This window comes from Phallusia mammillata, chromosome 1 (assembly GCF_965637545.1).
Source record: "Phallusia mammillata chromosome 1, kaPhaMamm4.hap1.1, whole genome shotgun sequence".
NCBI lineage: Eukaryota > Metazoa > Chordata > Ascidiacea > Phlebobranchia > Ascidiidae > Phallusia > Phallusia mammillata.
Window position 1 is genome coordinate 33,018,616 of NC_137252.1, and position 16,877 is coordinate 33,035,492.

General features: G+C 36.7%; 1 protein-coding gene across 1 annotated transcript; it reads right to left on the reverse strand.

The window, feature by feature from the left end:
- Positions 1 to 242: 242 nt before the first annotated feature.
- LOC145207873 (uncharacterized) lies at positions 243 to 15,509 on the reverse strand. Its single transcript, XM_080078807.1, has 2 exons — positions 15,352 to 15,509; positions 243 to 1,568 (listed from the first exon to the last, which is right to left on the reverse strand). The coding sequence occupies exons 1-2, from the start codon at positions 15,385 to 15,387 to the stop codon at positions 885 to 887; spliced, it is 720 nt and encodes a 239-aa protein (XP_079934933.1). The 5' UTR covers positions 15,388 to 15,509; the 3' UTR covers positions 243 to 884.
- Positions 15,510 to 16,877: the final 1,368 nt, after the last annotated feature.

Here is a 16,877-nt window from a genome sequence, read left to right on the forward strand (position 1 = left end):
AGGTCTAGAACTGTTTATGACGCATCCTACTTAATGAATATGTAAAACAAATAAAAAAGGTGTGAAATTGTAATTTATTTTGGCAAATGGGGGCGGACTCAGAAAAACATTGCTCTTTTTTTGAGTTGGCTGGTTTAAAGTTAAGAAAGAATGAATTAAATCGAGAGTTTGCCACAATTAACAGTGTATGTATAAGTTGTTTCAAAAAAATGCTGTAACGTGTTTTTTTCACAACACCGAACCAGAATACTATTTTTTATTCGACGCCAGCAACAGAAAACAAACTCCGTGACGTCATAATACCGCGACGTAACGTCACAATGGCGAGAGGAAACACAACTGAAACTGACATCTTGTGCGGCGAAACAGGTAAAAAACGAAAAAAATGCAATGCTATACTAGACAATTTTGTAACCAGAATCCATTTTTCGTGAGTAAAGCACAATTTTGAAAGATTTACTAAGATGAAATTATGACAACAGTGTGGCCGAGCATGAGGTTTTGTTTAAACTTAGACCCGAATCCCAAACAAAAATATGTTTATTGACTTTGATTACTTTATTGCAGGAGTTGTTTTATTAAAATCAATGTCACAAACACTGAAATAAATGTGTGTTGTAAAATATTTCTGCTGTTTCCGAACAAAACAAAACTTCGGTCTTATATGCAAATTGGGACAATAATAGTAAAACGTTTTGTGACGATTTTAGTCTGTGTTAACATATATCAGTTCATAGACCAACATACTCAAACAAAAAAGGGTCATTACGAATTGTGTCGACACAGTCGTTAGGAAGGTGTCAAGACAACAAAAAGAAAAACAGTGGAACAAACATAAAAACGTGCCCTGTAGTTGCCGGGATTCGAACCCACAAGTGTCTGATTCACAAACTAAACGTTCGTGTCATCATTTGTTGCTTGCGTTTTAACTTCGTCTTGATGATGGGAATCCATACGAGACCGCACACGCCCAGGAGTAGACCGATTGCCAGGCAGATAGGACCAGCCATTTGTACAGGAGCGTATCCGGCGAAAAATAAAGCTGCAAAAGTCACGCCGAGCAGGAATATGAAGCCGCCTACCGACATGAGTGCGATTGCTTTCCTGTAATATTGTTTTTTCACAACCGCCAGGCGCTCCTCGCCCTTTGCTGCCGCCCCAGCGGCCATAAAAGCGTCAGCAGTGTCCGCCACACGCACCAAAGTTACCCCAGGACTCTTGCCCTGATTCTGCGCCTGACCGAGGTTTTGGGTGGATCCCTGGTTCGAGTCGTCTGTTAATGAAACAGCCAAGTAACGCGCCGGGTTGAGACTACTCCCGTTGGAGACGAGGGGGGTCGAAGGGACTCCACCAGGGACCTCTAGAAGCGTCACGCTTGAAGATTTTGGGGCGTAGCGTTCATGTCTGCAATTGGGTGTTGGTGTTTTGTGTCGGCCGATTCGTTTCGAGCTGTCGGTGTTGTCGGCGCGACCGGTGCTGGTTCCGTTGTGGCGCGGGCGACTCTTGGAATCAAACTTGAGGTTGGAGTTTAACGAGGAAGCGGATTTTGAGGCTTCCTCTGTTTTTGGCTAAATTTTAGACAAATGAAAACAAAAACATACGTTAGGTTTTTATTCCAAATTAGAAAACTTAAAGTAAACGTTTTTACAATTTATTTTTCGTTACAAGCATCAGTAAGTTTATAAATAACCTTAAAAAAATTAAAGCTTAAAAACAAGGTTAAGACTGCACACTTGTTTTTTCGGTAATAAAACAGGGGTTAAGTACACACAGAAATAGAAGAACACATAGAATATTTTTTTCGCCAACCTACAGGGTATAGAACACATACAAAAAATCCGTAATTCCTGAACTAGATTCAAGTTAAAATGTAGCAATGCCCAAATAAATTCTCATCAATAAATTGGTCCATTTGTTTAACTTACTATAAAAATTAATGTAACTAAAAGCTTTAAAATCAACATCTAACAATCAGAACCAGTAATTAAACAAGCCGAAATACAAAAACCACAAACACACTGACTTCAGCATCAACAATACACACTTTACAAGCCAACTAACTTGAATCATAACTCAAATTAAAATTTGCACTGATTTTCGCGCAATGGTAACCATGCCCTTCCCAAGGTTCGAACCCACCCTTCTCGCACATAATACCAGTGTATAATAAAGCTCAATTTTAATATGTTCTGTATTACATAGCCTTGATTCCAAAAACTATCGATGTAACTCGGAATTTAAATGGATGAAGCCACGCAAAAAAATCGAATTCTGTTTCACAACGATTGATGACAGCCGAGTACGGAGAGTCCGCAGAGGATCGCACGAACCCGAGTGAAACCCAACGCGTTCGAAATTAGCGTGATTAGTCATTAAATAGTCCCCCTACGTCATCGAAAGACGACTCCAGTAATGGAAACGTATCGATTAAAAATCCATCGCTCATTAAAAGACTTCTCGGAATTTCTTTCTGGATCGAATCGCGTTGAGATGAAGTAAGAGAAGATTCGTTTACCCGCAAGACTCACGATAAATTACTATTACATATACGCAGTACTCTGCAATCCAATCTATTCAAGGTCTCTGGCGTTTTGATGTTTAATCAACGTATATCAATATTTTTTGCTTTACTGTTAATTTGTTAAAACAAAGTTAACCATGATCACTGATGATGGCATGAGCATTTGCCGAAACGTTTGAACAATAAAGCATGTCGCTTTTTACGTCTATTTGAGTCGTTATTTTCACCATTAAACTTATGAACAGATCCGTATAGTGTTCCAAAAAGAACCATTATAGCAAAAACTGTAATTTTATTGCAACCAAATTATGGGGGAAAACAAAATTACGCTTTGCAACAACAAGCTATCGATACACCATTTCACACACAGTGAAACTAAATCTAGTTCTTATTTACAATAGTAACTACTAAAGCCAATAGCACAGTCTGACTTGGGTAGCTTTTTTCAACTCGGTGGTTGTTTTTAGTGAAGTGGTTTCAATCACAGTTGTAAGTCAGGCCGGGCTTTTGCGGTCGGGTTTGGGCCGGGTTCGGGCTTAGGTTTTTTTTAAAACAGACGGGCTCTATTCGGGCTTAAATTTAAATTCTGTGTTCATTTTTTTTTCAGACAAAATTACCCAACTAAGTAGCTAGTTGCTAAACTTCACCTATTTCCCAATAAAACGCATTTTTAATTATGTTCTGTATACAGTAGTACGTTTTGTAGGCTTTTATGTAAGGCCTGTCAATCAAACTTTTGGGCCAAAACGTTCTTTTCCATAACGGGCCGGGTTTCGGGTTTATACTTTCGGGTTCAGGCTCGAAATCAGGGCCCTCTTACAACTCATGTTTCAACCTCATTGGCTAAGAAATGAGTTTCACCTAAAACCAAGGCTGGTCAGTTTGGTCAGTTGTTACAATTCATAAACTGCCTTGAATTCAATACAGAAAAAAAGCTACTCTAAAAGCTCCGGCGTACCACAAGTTAAGAGCCACTATTTTAGTGCATTTGTGTCGCTACGTTTTCTTTTACCAAGCGGACGAAACTTCTATTTATACTCACAATTAAATTAAATCTTATTTTGTTAGCAACGGATCGAAGAAACCAAATTAGTACCAGTGAACATATTCAACGCTACAGTTTTGCAATATTACTGGACAATCGTAATAGAAGCTGTCTGCTGTACGTTCAAATCCCAGAAAAGCTGTCCTCTCAACTATCATTTAAAACCGCAGCGACTACTTAACTTCTTCTGCTAGAAAATATCCAAAATACAAATACCAAGAAAGTCCCCATACCGCAGCTACGACTAATACAATGTCATTTGTTGTGTCACAAGGGTTTGTAATGCGAATAAAAGTAATTGTGACAAAATAACGCACATTGCATCATCTGAAATTTTATGCTTTTAAATATACTATTGACTATCAGGTAAGCTTTGGTACCACCTGAACAGCCTTGTGGTATTTGTACCACAGATTTGGAACCAATATAGCGTACATAAAGCACGTCTTTAGCATTCTTATAACCTTACTCTGTTCTGCCAATATTTAAACTTGTTCTTTTACATCACCTTGACAAAAACCAACAGACTTACGACGCCAGGATTCGCGTTGATTGACTTCCCTAGTATTGACAACGGTTGGCCATTAGCGCGTGGACTGTCGCTGCGGCCGGCGGCACCAGTACGTGTGACGGGGACCGACAATTTATTGGCCATGGCAACTGAATAATTAATGGCAAGTTGTGGAGTGCATGAGGTGGGAAGTGGCACGAGTGTGAAAACAAAAGGAATTGATAAAAATCAAGGAAATTTTATACCACGGTGGCGAGCTGTAACAAGAAAAACTGTCATGTGACCTTCAAAAGATGACCTAGAGATGTTTTCTAAGACTTTAGGTAACAGCGACGGTAAGATTATTATCTCACAATTCTGAAAACTATGACAATATACAAAAGCCAATATGTGTAAGTAGAGCAATATGACGCATAAAAAAGGACACAACGAATTTTGTTAATGTTGAAATATCACAATGCTCTACTTCTACACATTGACTAGCAGTCGATTGTTGGTCATAAAAACATGAATTTCAAGAGGTTGGAACTTAAAAATTTATTGTTGCGGTTCTTAAGCATTTTTTTTAACAAGGAAACAGCGTCAAGAAAAACATGTACGTATTTGCTGTTTCACTATGGTGCTTTTATAGCGGTCCAAACTTTATTAGTTGATCAGAAAAACGCTTAAAATCTGACTCGCTTTTCTTGACAACAATTCTACTAGAAAGTACATAAATTCGAAGAAATTCGGTGCAATGTCCTAATTTGACCATCACAAGTTTTAAAAGCATTAGTGTTCTAAAAAACCTCATCATTACAATATATTAAAGTTGTAGCTAAAGTAACATTCGGAAGTATCTTATTTAATAGATATTTGATTGAACTTGCAACAACATTCGTTATTTTATTTATACCCACCATTATTTTGCCATTAATCCCAACAAATAAGATAAGAGTTCGTCTCTGGAAAAAACAATAAATTTCCAGCAAAACTATGCGTACGTTAAAAATGACTTTTTTAACAGCTGAACCAGACCACCAAAAACGCTAACACTAGAAACAAACAACACCTAGAACATCGATTGGAGTCTAGTATATATTAGTGTAGACCTTGGCTGATTGAAAATTTGACTTTTAATTTGCTGTTGACGAGCTGGCGAGAGTGACCTTAACGTAAAATGTTCAAGGTCAAACCGAAATTGAATTAGGCCGAAATGTCACGTGTTGTATTTGGCACAAACGTTGCAACTATTTTTGGACTTTCAATAAAATTCAGCCAATAAAGAGGTTGATTTTAATACTTTGCAATGTTTTCGACGAGGTTGCCTGCCAACATCAATTTTAGAAGCAAAGTATTGATTTGTGATGATAAAAGAAATTAAACAAAAACGTGAATTGTGTTACTAAATTTTCGAACTTTTCGTGACAAGATTTTGAGCATTACTAATCTCGGACTTCTAGATTAGAAAACAAAACTGCCAGAAACACTTTTTTATAGAACAGAATTGTAAGTCGTGCCGTTATTCGTTCGGGATTGGATTTAGACTAAAGTTTCGAGCTTGATTCTGGACTAATTTCAAACTCGGAATCGTTAGTGCCATATTTGCACAAACTTTCGGTCCTAATTCGGCCTTTGTTTAAAAAAATGGTTTGGGTTGGGTTTCGGGCTTGTTGGGGTTTTTGGCCCATTTGCTGCTTTGTTGTAGACGTTTTAGCATTCGCTGTTGTCATTATTAAGCGCAGCTTGTAGGCTGTGCTATGATGGCAACAGCGACTGTCAAAACATCTGAGATACAATGTCCGCATATCGCAAGCTCTCCGGCAGGCGGTTGTGTGCAGGAATTAACGAACTTCAAACGGAAGGTTGGAATGATTAAAACCTATATTGGCAGCAAATTTTAACTTCCGTTTTATGGTAATTTATATCTACCTTTATTTATGGGATTGGTTTACCAATATAAAAAAAATTTTGTCTGCGAACATGCAGGTTTACAAAATTAAAAATAGGAAAACAATCAGTTTTCACAATAAATGTGGCAACCTTATAAGTCGGTATATATTATTTCTTTGTCACTGAAGCCGAAACGACCCACTACAGACGAGGTATAAGTATCAATGTAACAGTTGGTCGTGAAAGGAGCAAGCAAATTTGATACAATGTTTCCAAATGAGGCTTCGTTCATGGTGCATTATTCATTGTATTGGTTTAAGGTTTTTCGAAAAACCCTTTAGCCTCGTTTTAAGTGCGACAGCGCAAAAACCGCAAACTGGAAGACGAAGCAAAGATCCAGAAGAGAAACAAACCTGAACCGTAATCGAAACATTTTCGATCCATTAACTAAGTGTTATTTAAGCTTAGTCCTATTTAGAAGCGAACAATTTCTGCAATTGGACTAAACTGCACATTTACACATTCAAACGCTACACATTTTTTTCGGTTTTTGTGTCTAACGATTTGCTTCTAAAATTCCAGCCGGTAAAATTACAAGTAACAACTACATAAGGTCTGAATTATAGTGATGTACCGAATTTTCGGCTTGTTGAATTTATTCGGCCAAGTCAGCGATTTTAATGAAGATTTGTTTTCGACCGAATAATTTGTTGCGATTCGACCGAAACCGAATCTTTTACGAACACAATTTTGAAACGCAAAATCCTGTGCACTTGCCACACAGAATCTTCAAACAACACAATAACTAAATTATGGTAATGTTAAACCGTTATCGCTTTGCCCTTTCCACACGCTAGTTCAATAGATCACTTGCAGGCCGGCAACGACGGTTTAGTAAGGTTTGTAGAGCAGATAAGTTTGCCTATTGCACGCCAAACTAGTTTCAGGCTAATTCTCGTAAATCAAAGGCTTCGCAGCTGCATTCCGTCTGCAACAGTCGACTGGGTATTGTACATTGCTAAAAGGCGCGCACATTTTTTCACGCCATACAAGATTCACAAAGTTAGCTGGCAACGAACACCACGGCTTATTTTTGATTAAAGCACTGAAATTTATTCAAAAGTTCAACAAGATTTAGGCAGGATTCTTATGTCAGCAATAAAAACTCTTGCACTACTCCAACCTACACCGCTCAATACGATGTCTTGTCGCTCTTCAGCAACGTGTTATGTTGGATTGAGCTAAGTTATATGCAGTAAATTGCGTTTTTTCCGTTGTCCCCCCGCGCATTCGCACCCTGTAATGATATCGACCCTATATATCCGAGCTTATCGGTCAGTGAAGAACTTTGTAATTTCACGTGAATCTCTCCATTGCGTTTAACAAGCAAAGACCTTGTCAAATAGGGCGAAAAAAGAAAGATCCAGATTTTCTCTAGACTGTTATTTTTTAAGGTTAAACTATTACATGAAAGTGCTGACCGCGAGTCAAGTCAACACAGAATTTTCTGCCTCTTCAAAATTTCTTTTGCAATACACGTTGGGTGTAAAATCATACATATATGTCAAATAGCAATTAAGCTGACGCAATACCGAAAGAAAGTAAAACAAAATACAGTAAACCACGTTAAGCCGGATTCGGTTATTCCGGATCCTTGCCTAATTCGGAAAAAAAATGAGGTACAACATCGGATAAACCGGATCTTTGCCTATTTCGGAAAAAAATTGAGGTACAACATCGGATGAACCGGATCTTCGCCTAATCCGGACAATTTTTTGGTCCAAACGGGTCCGGATTACCCGAGGTTTACTATGTATACACATATACGAAACTTGAAGAAAGTGTGCCTGAATAAGGCCTGAAAGTTTGTAAAATTGCAAAACAAACTGTGCCTTAGCGATACTTTGCTTAGGGATATTTTTTAAACACTAAAAGCCGCTGCATATTTATTTTTAATTTGAAACAAATTTAAATCAAAAACCACTGAATTAACTCACAAACGAAATGATACCAATCTATCTTCGTTTAACATTCATCATTATGACTTAACAATCGATAGAAGAACTAGCGCATTATTACAAAGTTCGATTTTTCGTTTAGAACCCAATTAGGGTTTGAGGCAACGGACCAAATAAACCCTGAATTGACAGTCTCTGAAATAAGGCCTTGTTTTGATGCACAGGCAACGTTTTGACGATAAACGATATTGAACGACTGCTTTGGGGTTGACGGCTCGTATTAGAAACCAGAATGTCAAGGCAAAACTTAGGTTGTGATGTCGCTACTGAAGTTTGTATTTCGATTGTTCGCAAAATTAAACACGAAATATTTTTAGTGCATGGTGTCTCAGTATTTAAACCTAACACCAGAAAGGATTGTTTTCGGTAACGCTGGGCTGTTGTTTATTAATGTACATACACTACAACAATAATTTTAGATCTTATCCCCCCTCCCTTCCCCTTGCTTCAAATAACCAATGTACAGGGGGGGACAAACCTGCCTAAAACCCGAAAGTTAGAAAAAGCCCGAATAGGTTAAAAAGCTAATGAAATTGCTGCCGAAAAGATGCCAAATGTCAGGCCCGAATTATTCCCGTTTTATTTAAATTTAGCCCGAACCCGACCCAAACTATTTTTGAAACAGAGCCCGTATTAGGAGCTGGAAAAATTGGTAAAATTGCAGCATAAATAATCTCGAGTGTAAATCGGGCCTGAATTTGGCCCATTTTAGTTAAACTTAGGCCCGAACCCGACTTTCAATTCCAAAAAGGCACCATGACCACTCTATGCTATACACGTAATCTATTTACTACTGACAGAAGATTTCAGACTGATTTATGAGATACTGAACCACTTTTCTTGACATTCACGACGACCAAGGAGAGCAATAATGTAAACTATCTCTCCCCTCTCTATCTCTTGAATGCGCGATGGCGGTTTAAACTATAGGTGAGACAACATTACTCATTTTGCTTGCTATGCGATTTCTCCGTGCGACCTTGTGCTTTTTGCGGCTTTTTATCTCGCAACATGTTAGCTCTGGGGAAAAAATAACCAATTTGGTTAAAAGACTCAAAAAAAATCGTCTGACGTTTTTTCTTGCTGCACAGCACACATACATAGACATGCTAGAACAGTGGGTTTGACAAAAGCATAGAAAAAAATAGGCACGATCTACAAGGCACGAAATGATCACGTATTTTCAGGATAAGTCAACAAAAACGATCACTGTTATTGTTTCTTAAATAGGAATTAAATGAAAAAGTAACTCATACCATTTTCCATTACAAATAAAGGAACCTAGTACAATCAAATTAGTACAAAGTCTGCATATTATTTCCTGGTAATAATTTTAAAAATGATACTTTTCCTACCAAAATGTACGCACAAAGTAAACGCATTTTACATTTTTCTATGCCTTTTCGTTTTTTTTTAAATACATTCCTTACTACATCTAGGAAAAATGAGAAAAATTACATGACTGAAAATCAAAACGGAATTTGATTACAGCCTCACTCCCAACAAAATTTACTCGGTCTAAATTAAATTACAACTCAAGTCCCTCTCGGCACCAATTCTTCATCAATTACTTCGAATGATTGGATCACATTCCTGCAACAAGCTAGAGGTTACCGAATGGACCAAGAGCAGCCACGTGGAACTCGATTCTACCAAAGCGCATATCGAATTTCAATATTTTAGTGTGGTTCTTTGGGGGTCATTAAAAATTGATGTGGGCTCGTGAATGTACGCCAAGACCCCCCCTTTCCCTTTACGACCCCCTAAGTTTTTGGCTTGGTTGTTCTGAATTGTGGTTGAATGCTTAAAGATGAGTTGTTACATTATTCAAGGTATTAGCCTACCCTAGTGGTTCTCAACCTTTTTTCATTGCACCAACCCATTGACCCTGTATTTCGAATATAAAATCTGGCACAGAAAATTCGGCTCACAAGTACTTTGTTCCAAAAACACATCGAGAAGAGAAATTTTTCATTTAGTTTATACGCGGTGGTAAAAAATTGTACGTTTTAGCTGGAATTCATAAGTTAGAAAAGAGAGCAAAAGTAAATAAACTGGAATACTGCGATTGTTCAAAGTGAACAATAAAGTGTGAAATCTTTGGATAAACTTTAGGCAAAAAAACTTATTTTAATGACAAATAAAAAACCGACTTGTATTTTTTATACCTTTCAGTCTATATTTTTCACTTTGAAAAATAAACTACAGCAAAAGCTGCTAAAGTTCCTTTTTACAAGTGAAACTCATTCAACTACAGTTGATGGAAATCATTGAGGTCTTAAACTGCAGTCTATACATTAAATATATTAAATTTGAAAACGTTTAAACTCTTTGTCACAAATGCAAACTTAATGCCAAGATTCGTCAGGTTTGGTGGAAAATCTTTGGCAGTATATTCCTTAAGTATTGATTTAAGTGTCACATCGTAGAACAGAAAGCCGCCAGAACAAAATAAATAGAACATATAGGCTATAAACTGTGTGTAAGTTGGTATAAGATAAAATCACAGGTCACCAGAGACTGAGTACGAGATATAGCGAATACAGTCGCATATAATAACAGACTAAAAACTTTGACAAGTCTGAAGTCATCCACCGTTTTTTAAAGGTTACATATGTAACTATACTGCGAAGGAAAAAAGTGTGCTGTATGTTACAGCTGTAATGCATAGGAACAAATTTTCCATCGGAATTTGGATTAAACATTAATAAAAATATGATTTCTTACAATAAAGCGGAATGGAATTAGCTCTACGGATAACATATTCCAGTGGTCAAGCTATTCGTACAAAGTAGGGTTGTATAAGCCAGGCTTTTCAGGTCGTACGTTCGGGCTTATGTTTGGAAGGAACGGGTTTGGCAACCGTTCAAACGCCTTGTCATCTCAAAACGAGCTTGCTAACAATTTTATAAGCAACAGAGGTTTTGTTAGAAAGCCGACAGATTCGTATCTGTAGGCTGCGCATTTTGTTGTATTGAATTATAACCACGTAACACAACCAACCGTATACTGTAAGTCAGGCCCGAACTATAATAGTTTTGGTGAAACTTGCTTTTATTTGGCAACGACTTACAACTCTGTAAAGTCCAGAGTGACAAAGTGGTACATAGCTAATGTCGTGAAACTTCTAAAGCTTGTGTTAAAACCGGTCGCAACAAGCCATTTGTGCCAGGAACATGAGGTCAAAGCCGCAAGTTCACTAATGCGTTGCGTAAAAAGTTGCGGGTGCCATTATCTTGTCACTGAAAAATAAATTTCCTTTTTGTGTGCCAGCCTATTTCGGGCATATACACTTACGTGCAACCAGCATCACATAAACCTAATTACCGCAAAATTCGGTTAAAACGTCGTTTTCTTATAGGTATGGCATAGTTTAAATCTGTAACACCTAAATTTGCATCAAACGTAAAAAATACACTTTTTCAACTTCGAATGTTTTTTATTTATTTTTTTACTTTGAACGTTTTTTTACTTTAAACACTTCTGCCAAATTTTGTTTTAATTGGAACTGTTCAGAAGACGTAAAATTTTCAATTTTTATCATTTTATTAAAACATAGAAGAAAAAATACTTTTGTTAACGCTAAGTTTCCTAAAAAAATATTTATTTATTTTTAATTATTGACATTTTCAAACGTTTTACTTGTTGACATTTATGTGACCTTTCTTTCTTTAATTAGGAGATAATTAGATAGAATGGCACGGCAAGTGGGGAAATAACAAAAAAACAAAAATAGGCTCATTACGAACAGGGTTACGTCTCATTACACCACATTGCTACCTTGTTTTCAATTTTCGTGCCAAGCAAACGGAAAAGTAGCCGCTAAAATCAATATTTTACAGCCTTAATCACCTGAAAAGGAAAATAATCGAAGAATTCGCGCGTTGCTAAGCACGTAGCGTCCCTAGGGACCGCGTGGCAACCGATAGGCCAGAGCAATTAATTCTCGACGACGGAATTTCTTCTCTCTCGCCTTATGGAGACAAATAGCGTGGTGGCTTGTAGTGGCTATGTCAAAGGTACTGGGTTTCTAAAGTCCATTAGCAAGGAGCTAAACGGACACAAGCATCAATCAGTGTCAATTCCGAAGCGTGTGACTAAACTTTCGAAAGCAAAAGAAAGAAGGCGAGAAAACCATCCCTAACGACAGTGTACAAGAGGTTACACAACCGTAAATAATAATTAGCGGCACTGTGAACGCCTTTCTCTTTCCAACAAGTCTACAACTTTTAGTTAAACCAAACAACCGTTTTTTTTACACTTTTTAACAGAAAATAAAACAAATTTCATAATACACCGAAAAAAGATGATAAAAAGCCCTTCACCTACAAATATGACAAACCAAGCAAAGGTGGCAAAAACATATTCAACTAATTAAATCCTCCAATACCTTTCTGAATATCACTCAGCCATTACACTGAAATGTACAACCTTTGAAAGCACCCAGCAGAGCAACAGAAATTAAGATTTCATGCATAACAAAACCTGACTCTGTCAAATGCAAAGGTCACAAAGTAGTCTAAATGTTTATCTTAACGCCCCGAACAATCCGTAAAAGACCTGCCAAGCGCCGCTAGCAAGTGCACGTACCTTCAAGCATTGTAACAATCTATTATTCATTGCCGAATTGGGCCAAAGGCTTCAATGTCGAGCCCCTGGGTGTTTAAATTTGACCGCTTTTTGACTGTTTGTTGCACAACCCAATTTTGGCCACTTTTAAGGCATCCAGGAGCTTATTGGCAATTATTGTATAATCCGGGGCTGAATTATTGATTAACTTTCAGTCTATTCGTGTTTTTGCCACAGTTTTATGAGGAAATCTGCTCATAACGGGTTACAAACATTTTATGAGTAAATCGTTTACATGTGTGATACAAAAATAGTCAAACAATACGTTCTCTTTTGATGACGGATTTTGTGACCGTAGGACAATTCTCCCAATGACAAGATTTTTTTTTTAAAAGACAAATTTCAAGCTTTGTTGATTCGGCAAATTGAAAAATATTTCGTAAATTTCAACTGCGCAATGTTTTATTTTTGCAATTATGTGATTTCCACACGAAAGCATGTTCCGTAATTGCCATGCAAAGTTTAACAGAGAAATAAACAGATAAAAATCAAGATGTTTTACCTTGAACATTGACGATCTTCTTGCTGGCATATTGCCTTGCTTTCGTTATTAAATAGTATCGTTGCATATCACATATTGTCTTGCCAACTAACGAATGTGGCAATATGCAGTAAGTGGTAATTGAAAGTCAAGAAGGTCAAATTGCCTCAAGCTGATAATTTCAACCGCAGTTGTAAGGGCATGAAAAAGGTCAATGTCAATTTTTCGCGAATTGATTTGTTTGTTTTTTTTGACTATATTCAAAGCAGTACTGCATGTATAATGTTAATCGGTTTAACATTTTCAGAAAAAAAACTCAAGTGGTTTCTGCACATAGCAACTCTCATTTCGCGATTTCAAGGCTTCACGAAACATTTCAGCCGAAATGCGTTTTTGCGATGTTTCAGTTTCAGTGGATTTTTTTAAATGTAGGAAATTAATGCCTTAACTTTCAATACCGCCAATTTAAACCCCCAAAATATTAAATCTTTAAAAATTACTAGGCACGTTGTCTGCAAACCAATACGTATTTTATTCAGCTTGTATATTGTAAAAGTTGTATGGAAGTGTCAAAAATAAGTCCACCTGAATCAACAACACAAGGTTCAATTGAAAACATCCATTAGAAAGGGCATTTTTGTTCGACAATTTTTCTACGCATGGCAACTTTTATTTAATGTTTCAGTTTTTTTTTTAAATCAGAATAGGCATGAAAACATTATAACCCTATTTTGATCGCATTTGTTACCCAAAGCTATTCTCATTAATTACATCAGTAATTCCCAAACTTTTTGTGGTCGCGTACCACTTTAAGGTTACGCATCGTCACCGCGTACCATGCACCCATGCTTAGAAAGAAGTATTTTCAATCAGACAACTGTTACATTCAGAGTCTACAAATGTAGTACACCGAAGATCCCAGCACACTAATCCGCAATCCACAACTGCTTGCTTTTCATAAGCCAAACAATTCAAGACAAAACATATTGTTTACAAGAAGTTACTAGCGTCCTTACCTTGCACCAACATGTGATACGCAACACCATATTTAAAGTAATGATCGATTTGTGTGCAAAAATGCGGATTAAATAAAATACCGAAAGGTGTTTGCGTACCACCAGGAATGCCGTACGCGTTGGGAACCACTGTATTGCAATAATTATTTCTTTGAACAACTTTTGGTGTTTTAAGTCTCAAAAATGTTGCGAAAAAAATATTTATGTGTCGAGTTTTAGAAGTTTAACACTAATAAATCTTGTTACTTGACTTACAAATTTCATACATGTTGAAAAAAACAAGGATTTTAATTCCCCAAACAAATGAATTTGCACGGAAAATAGTTTAGCCTATCTATTATGAACACACGAACAGACTTGTCACAAACTCTTGTACGTTGCATTCATATCGATTGGAAGGACTAAACCAGTGTTTGTTAACCTTTTTAGCGCTCGTACCTCGAGCTTCCATAAAATTTTCTCGTACCCCCTGTCTAAAATGGCCGACGGACGTAAATAAAATTGTAACAATTAAACTCAGTGTATCTATAACTTGGGTGTTGAATGCATGCATGAAAACAGTATTGTAAGTAGTACAAAACTAGCCCGTTCTGGATACTGTATGTAACAAAATAACTTGTTACGCATTCTTCACAAATACGCCTAATTATCATATAATTTCACCCTGCATGTCGTACCCCCTGCTTTGATGCTTCGTACCCCCAAGGGGTACACGTACCCCTGGTTAAGAACCCCCTGACTAAAGCGTTCTTTATTGCAACAGAAATTGGCCCATGGTGCAGCGACAGTCACTAAAGCTCTACATTGACATCTAGTGGCCAAATAACTTTGCCTACCAGAAAGTTGGCGGACATGCCATTCGTGAAAGTTTGTTTGACCAAAATGCGATCTTATCTTGTCATAAGTAATTAAAGGCACGCCCTTGAAATATTTATGTTTTGTTTTATGGACGGAAATTAATTTTCAGACTTGTTTATAACTTTTGCAACACACTTTACACCTTATAACTTCAAACAAAATAAATATACGAAAAATTGGTATCATTATTGTTATTACGCTGTCTTCGTTTTTTAATTGCCAAAAATGGCAAAAGTTGCCAAAACGTTTAAAAAAACACACGCATACTATTTCAAACCGCAGCTATTTCCGGCTTGGTGATTGTTTTAGTGCAATTGTGGCGCTATGTGTACCTTCACCAAGCGAAATAAACTCAACTTAACATTTAGGACAATTTAATTATCAAAAACTTTACACTTACCTTTAACTTTCGACTTGCAGCCACTCCAGCCCTCATTGTTAGCTCTATTGCGTTACAATGGTCAATAATCCAGCATTTCAGAGCAGAATAAACCAGATTGTCTTTGTTCTATTCCTAGCTGCTGGTTTGTTGTGTCACATTGACAACTAAACCTAGCTGAGACAGAAAAAGAATAAAACTTTAAAAATGCACCAGGTGTTGGCTACGTAAAAGACCCGACTGTTATCTGATGAACTTTCGGACAATAAAGATAAGTTTTACGCTGGCAGGGGTGAAGAAAAGTTTTACTCGTAAGTTAATGCAGTGAGTAGCCTATGCACCTAATGTTCAGTAAAAAATCTTTAGTTTGATTAACCCATTTTAATTGGTTTATGTTGCAATTAATGAATTTCAACATTTCATTTTGTGAAAATTGTACTGCCTTAAGAAACAAAAAAACTAACAATAAAGCCTTGGGTTAAAACAATTGAGATTTAAATATATTTGTATGTTAGTTCTGATACACTTGCATTTGAACATAAGGATATATTTGTTAATCAGTTAATCATTTTCCAAAACGAGAAATAACAAATACAACGTTCAAAGCACTTAAGTAAGTTATTACAAAAATTGGGCGTAACTTGGTTTTGTTCCGCCTAAAATAAGGCCAGGAAATTCCAAAAGCAAGTCCAAGTGGGAATAATTGATGAGTTACTGACTGGCGAAGTGCGAATGCCTTTTCGTTAGTGGAGGAACAAAAAGTTTTCTAAGCCCACAATTACATTTATTCCATTCATTATGACTCGTAAATTGCATTGTCACAAGACTCCATTAGCATCGATTTTGACCCAGGAATATATCAGACGCGACAACTGAACTGTTTCTCAAACCCCTAGATGTTAATTTGTCTTGATACCAAAAATGGTAAAGTTTTATTTCACTAATACGTCTCTAATATTATTATTTAATTACACCAAAACTGAATACAGATCAACGGCGAATAAGATAAAATAACAATACATATCTGAAACAGTTATTGCAAAACAAAGCAGTTTGGGCATTGACCATTTTGCATAGTCTATTCTTATTCTGGCAAAAAAATCTCTAACACTGTCTGTTTTTTTTGTAATATTTAAGTTTATTTCAAGAATATTTCTGCGCATAACGTCTTTCTCGAGAGTGTTTCTGCTTGAATATCTAGCATAGAATCTAGATCAATTCAATCATTTAACAATGGAACTACAATCAATCATTCAAATCATCATTTCCACAAACTATTGTCTTTTCTGACAATGCCTAATTGTTAGAATACAAACAGACGTATAACTTGATTTTAAAGCAAATTACCTTGGTAATGAAACTCATGTGTATTAAGGTACCTGTCACTCTCGCTTGTACGTTGACGTCCTGTCTTGCAGACCGTTTAACAGGACAGCCATCTTTTAATTATTCATGTTCACCACTTAGTTGTTAAAAAGCAGAGGTCACTACTTTGGCACAATCACTATTAATTGACTGAAAATGCTTGAAGGTAAAACGCTACTTTT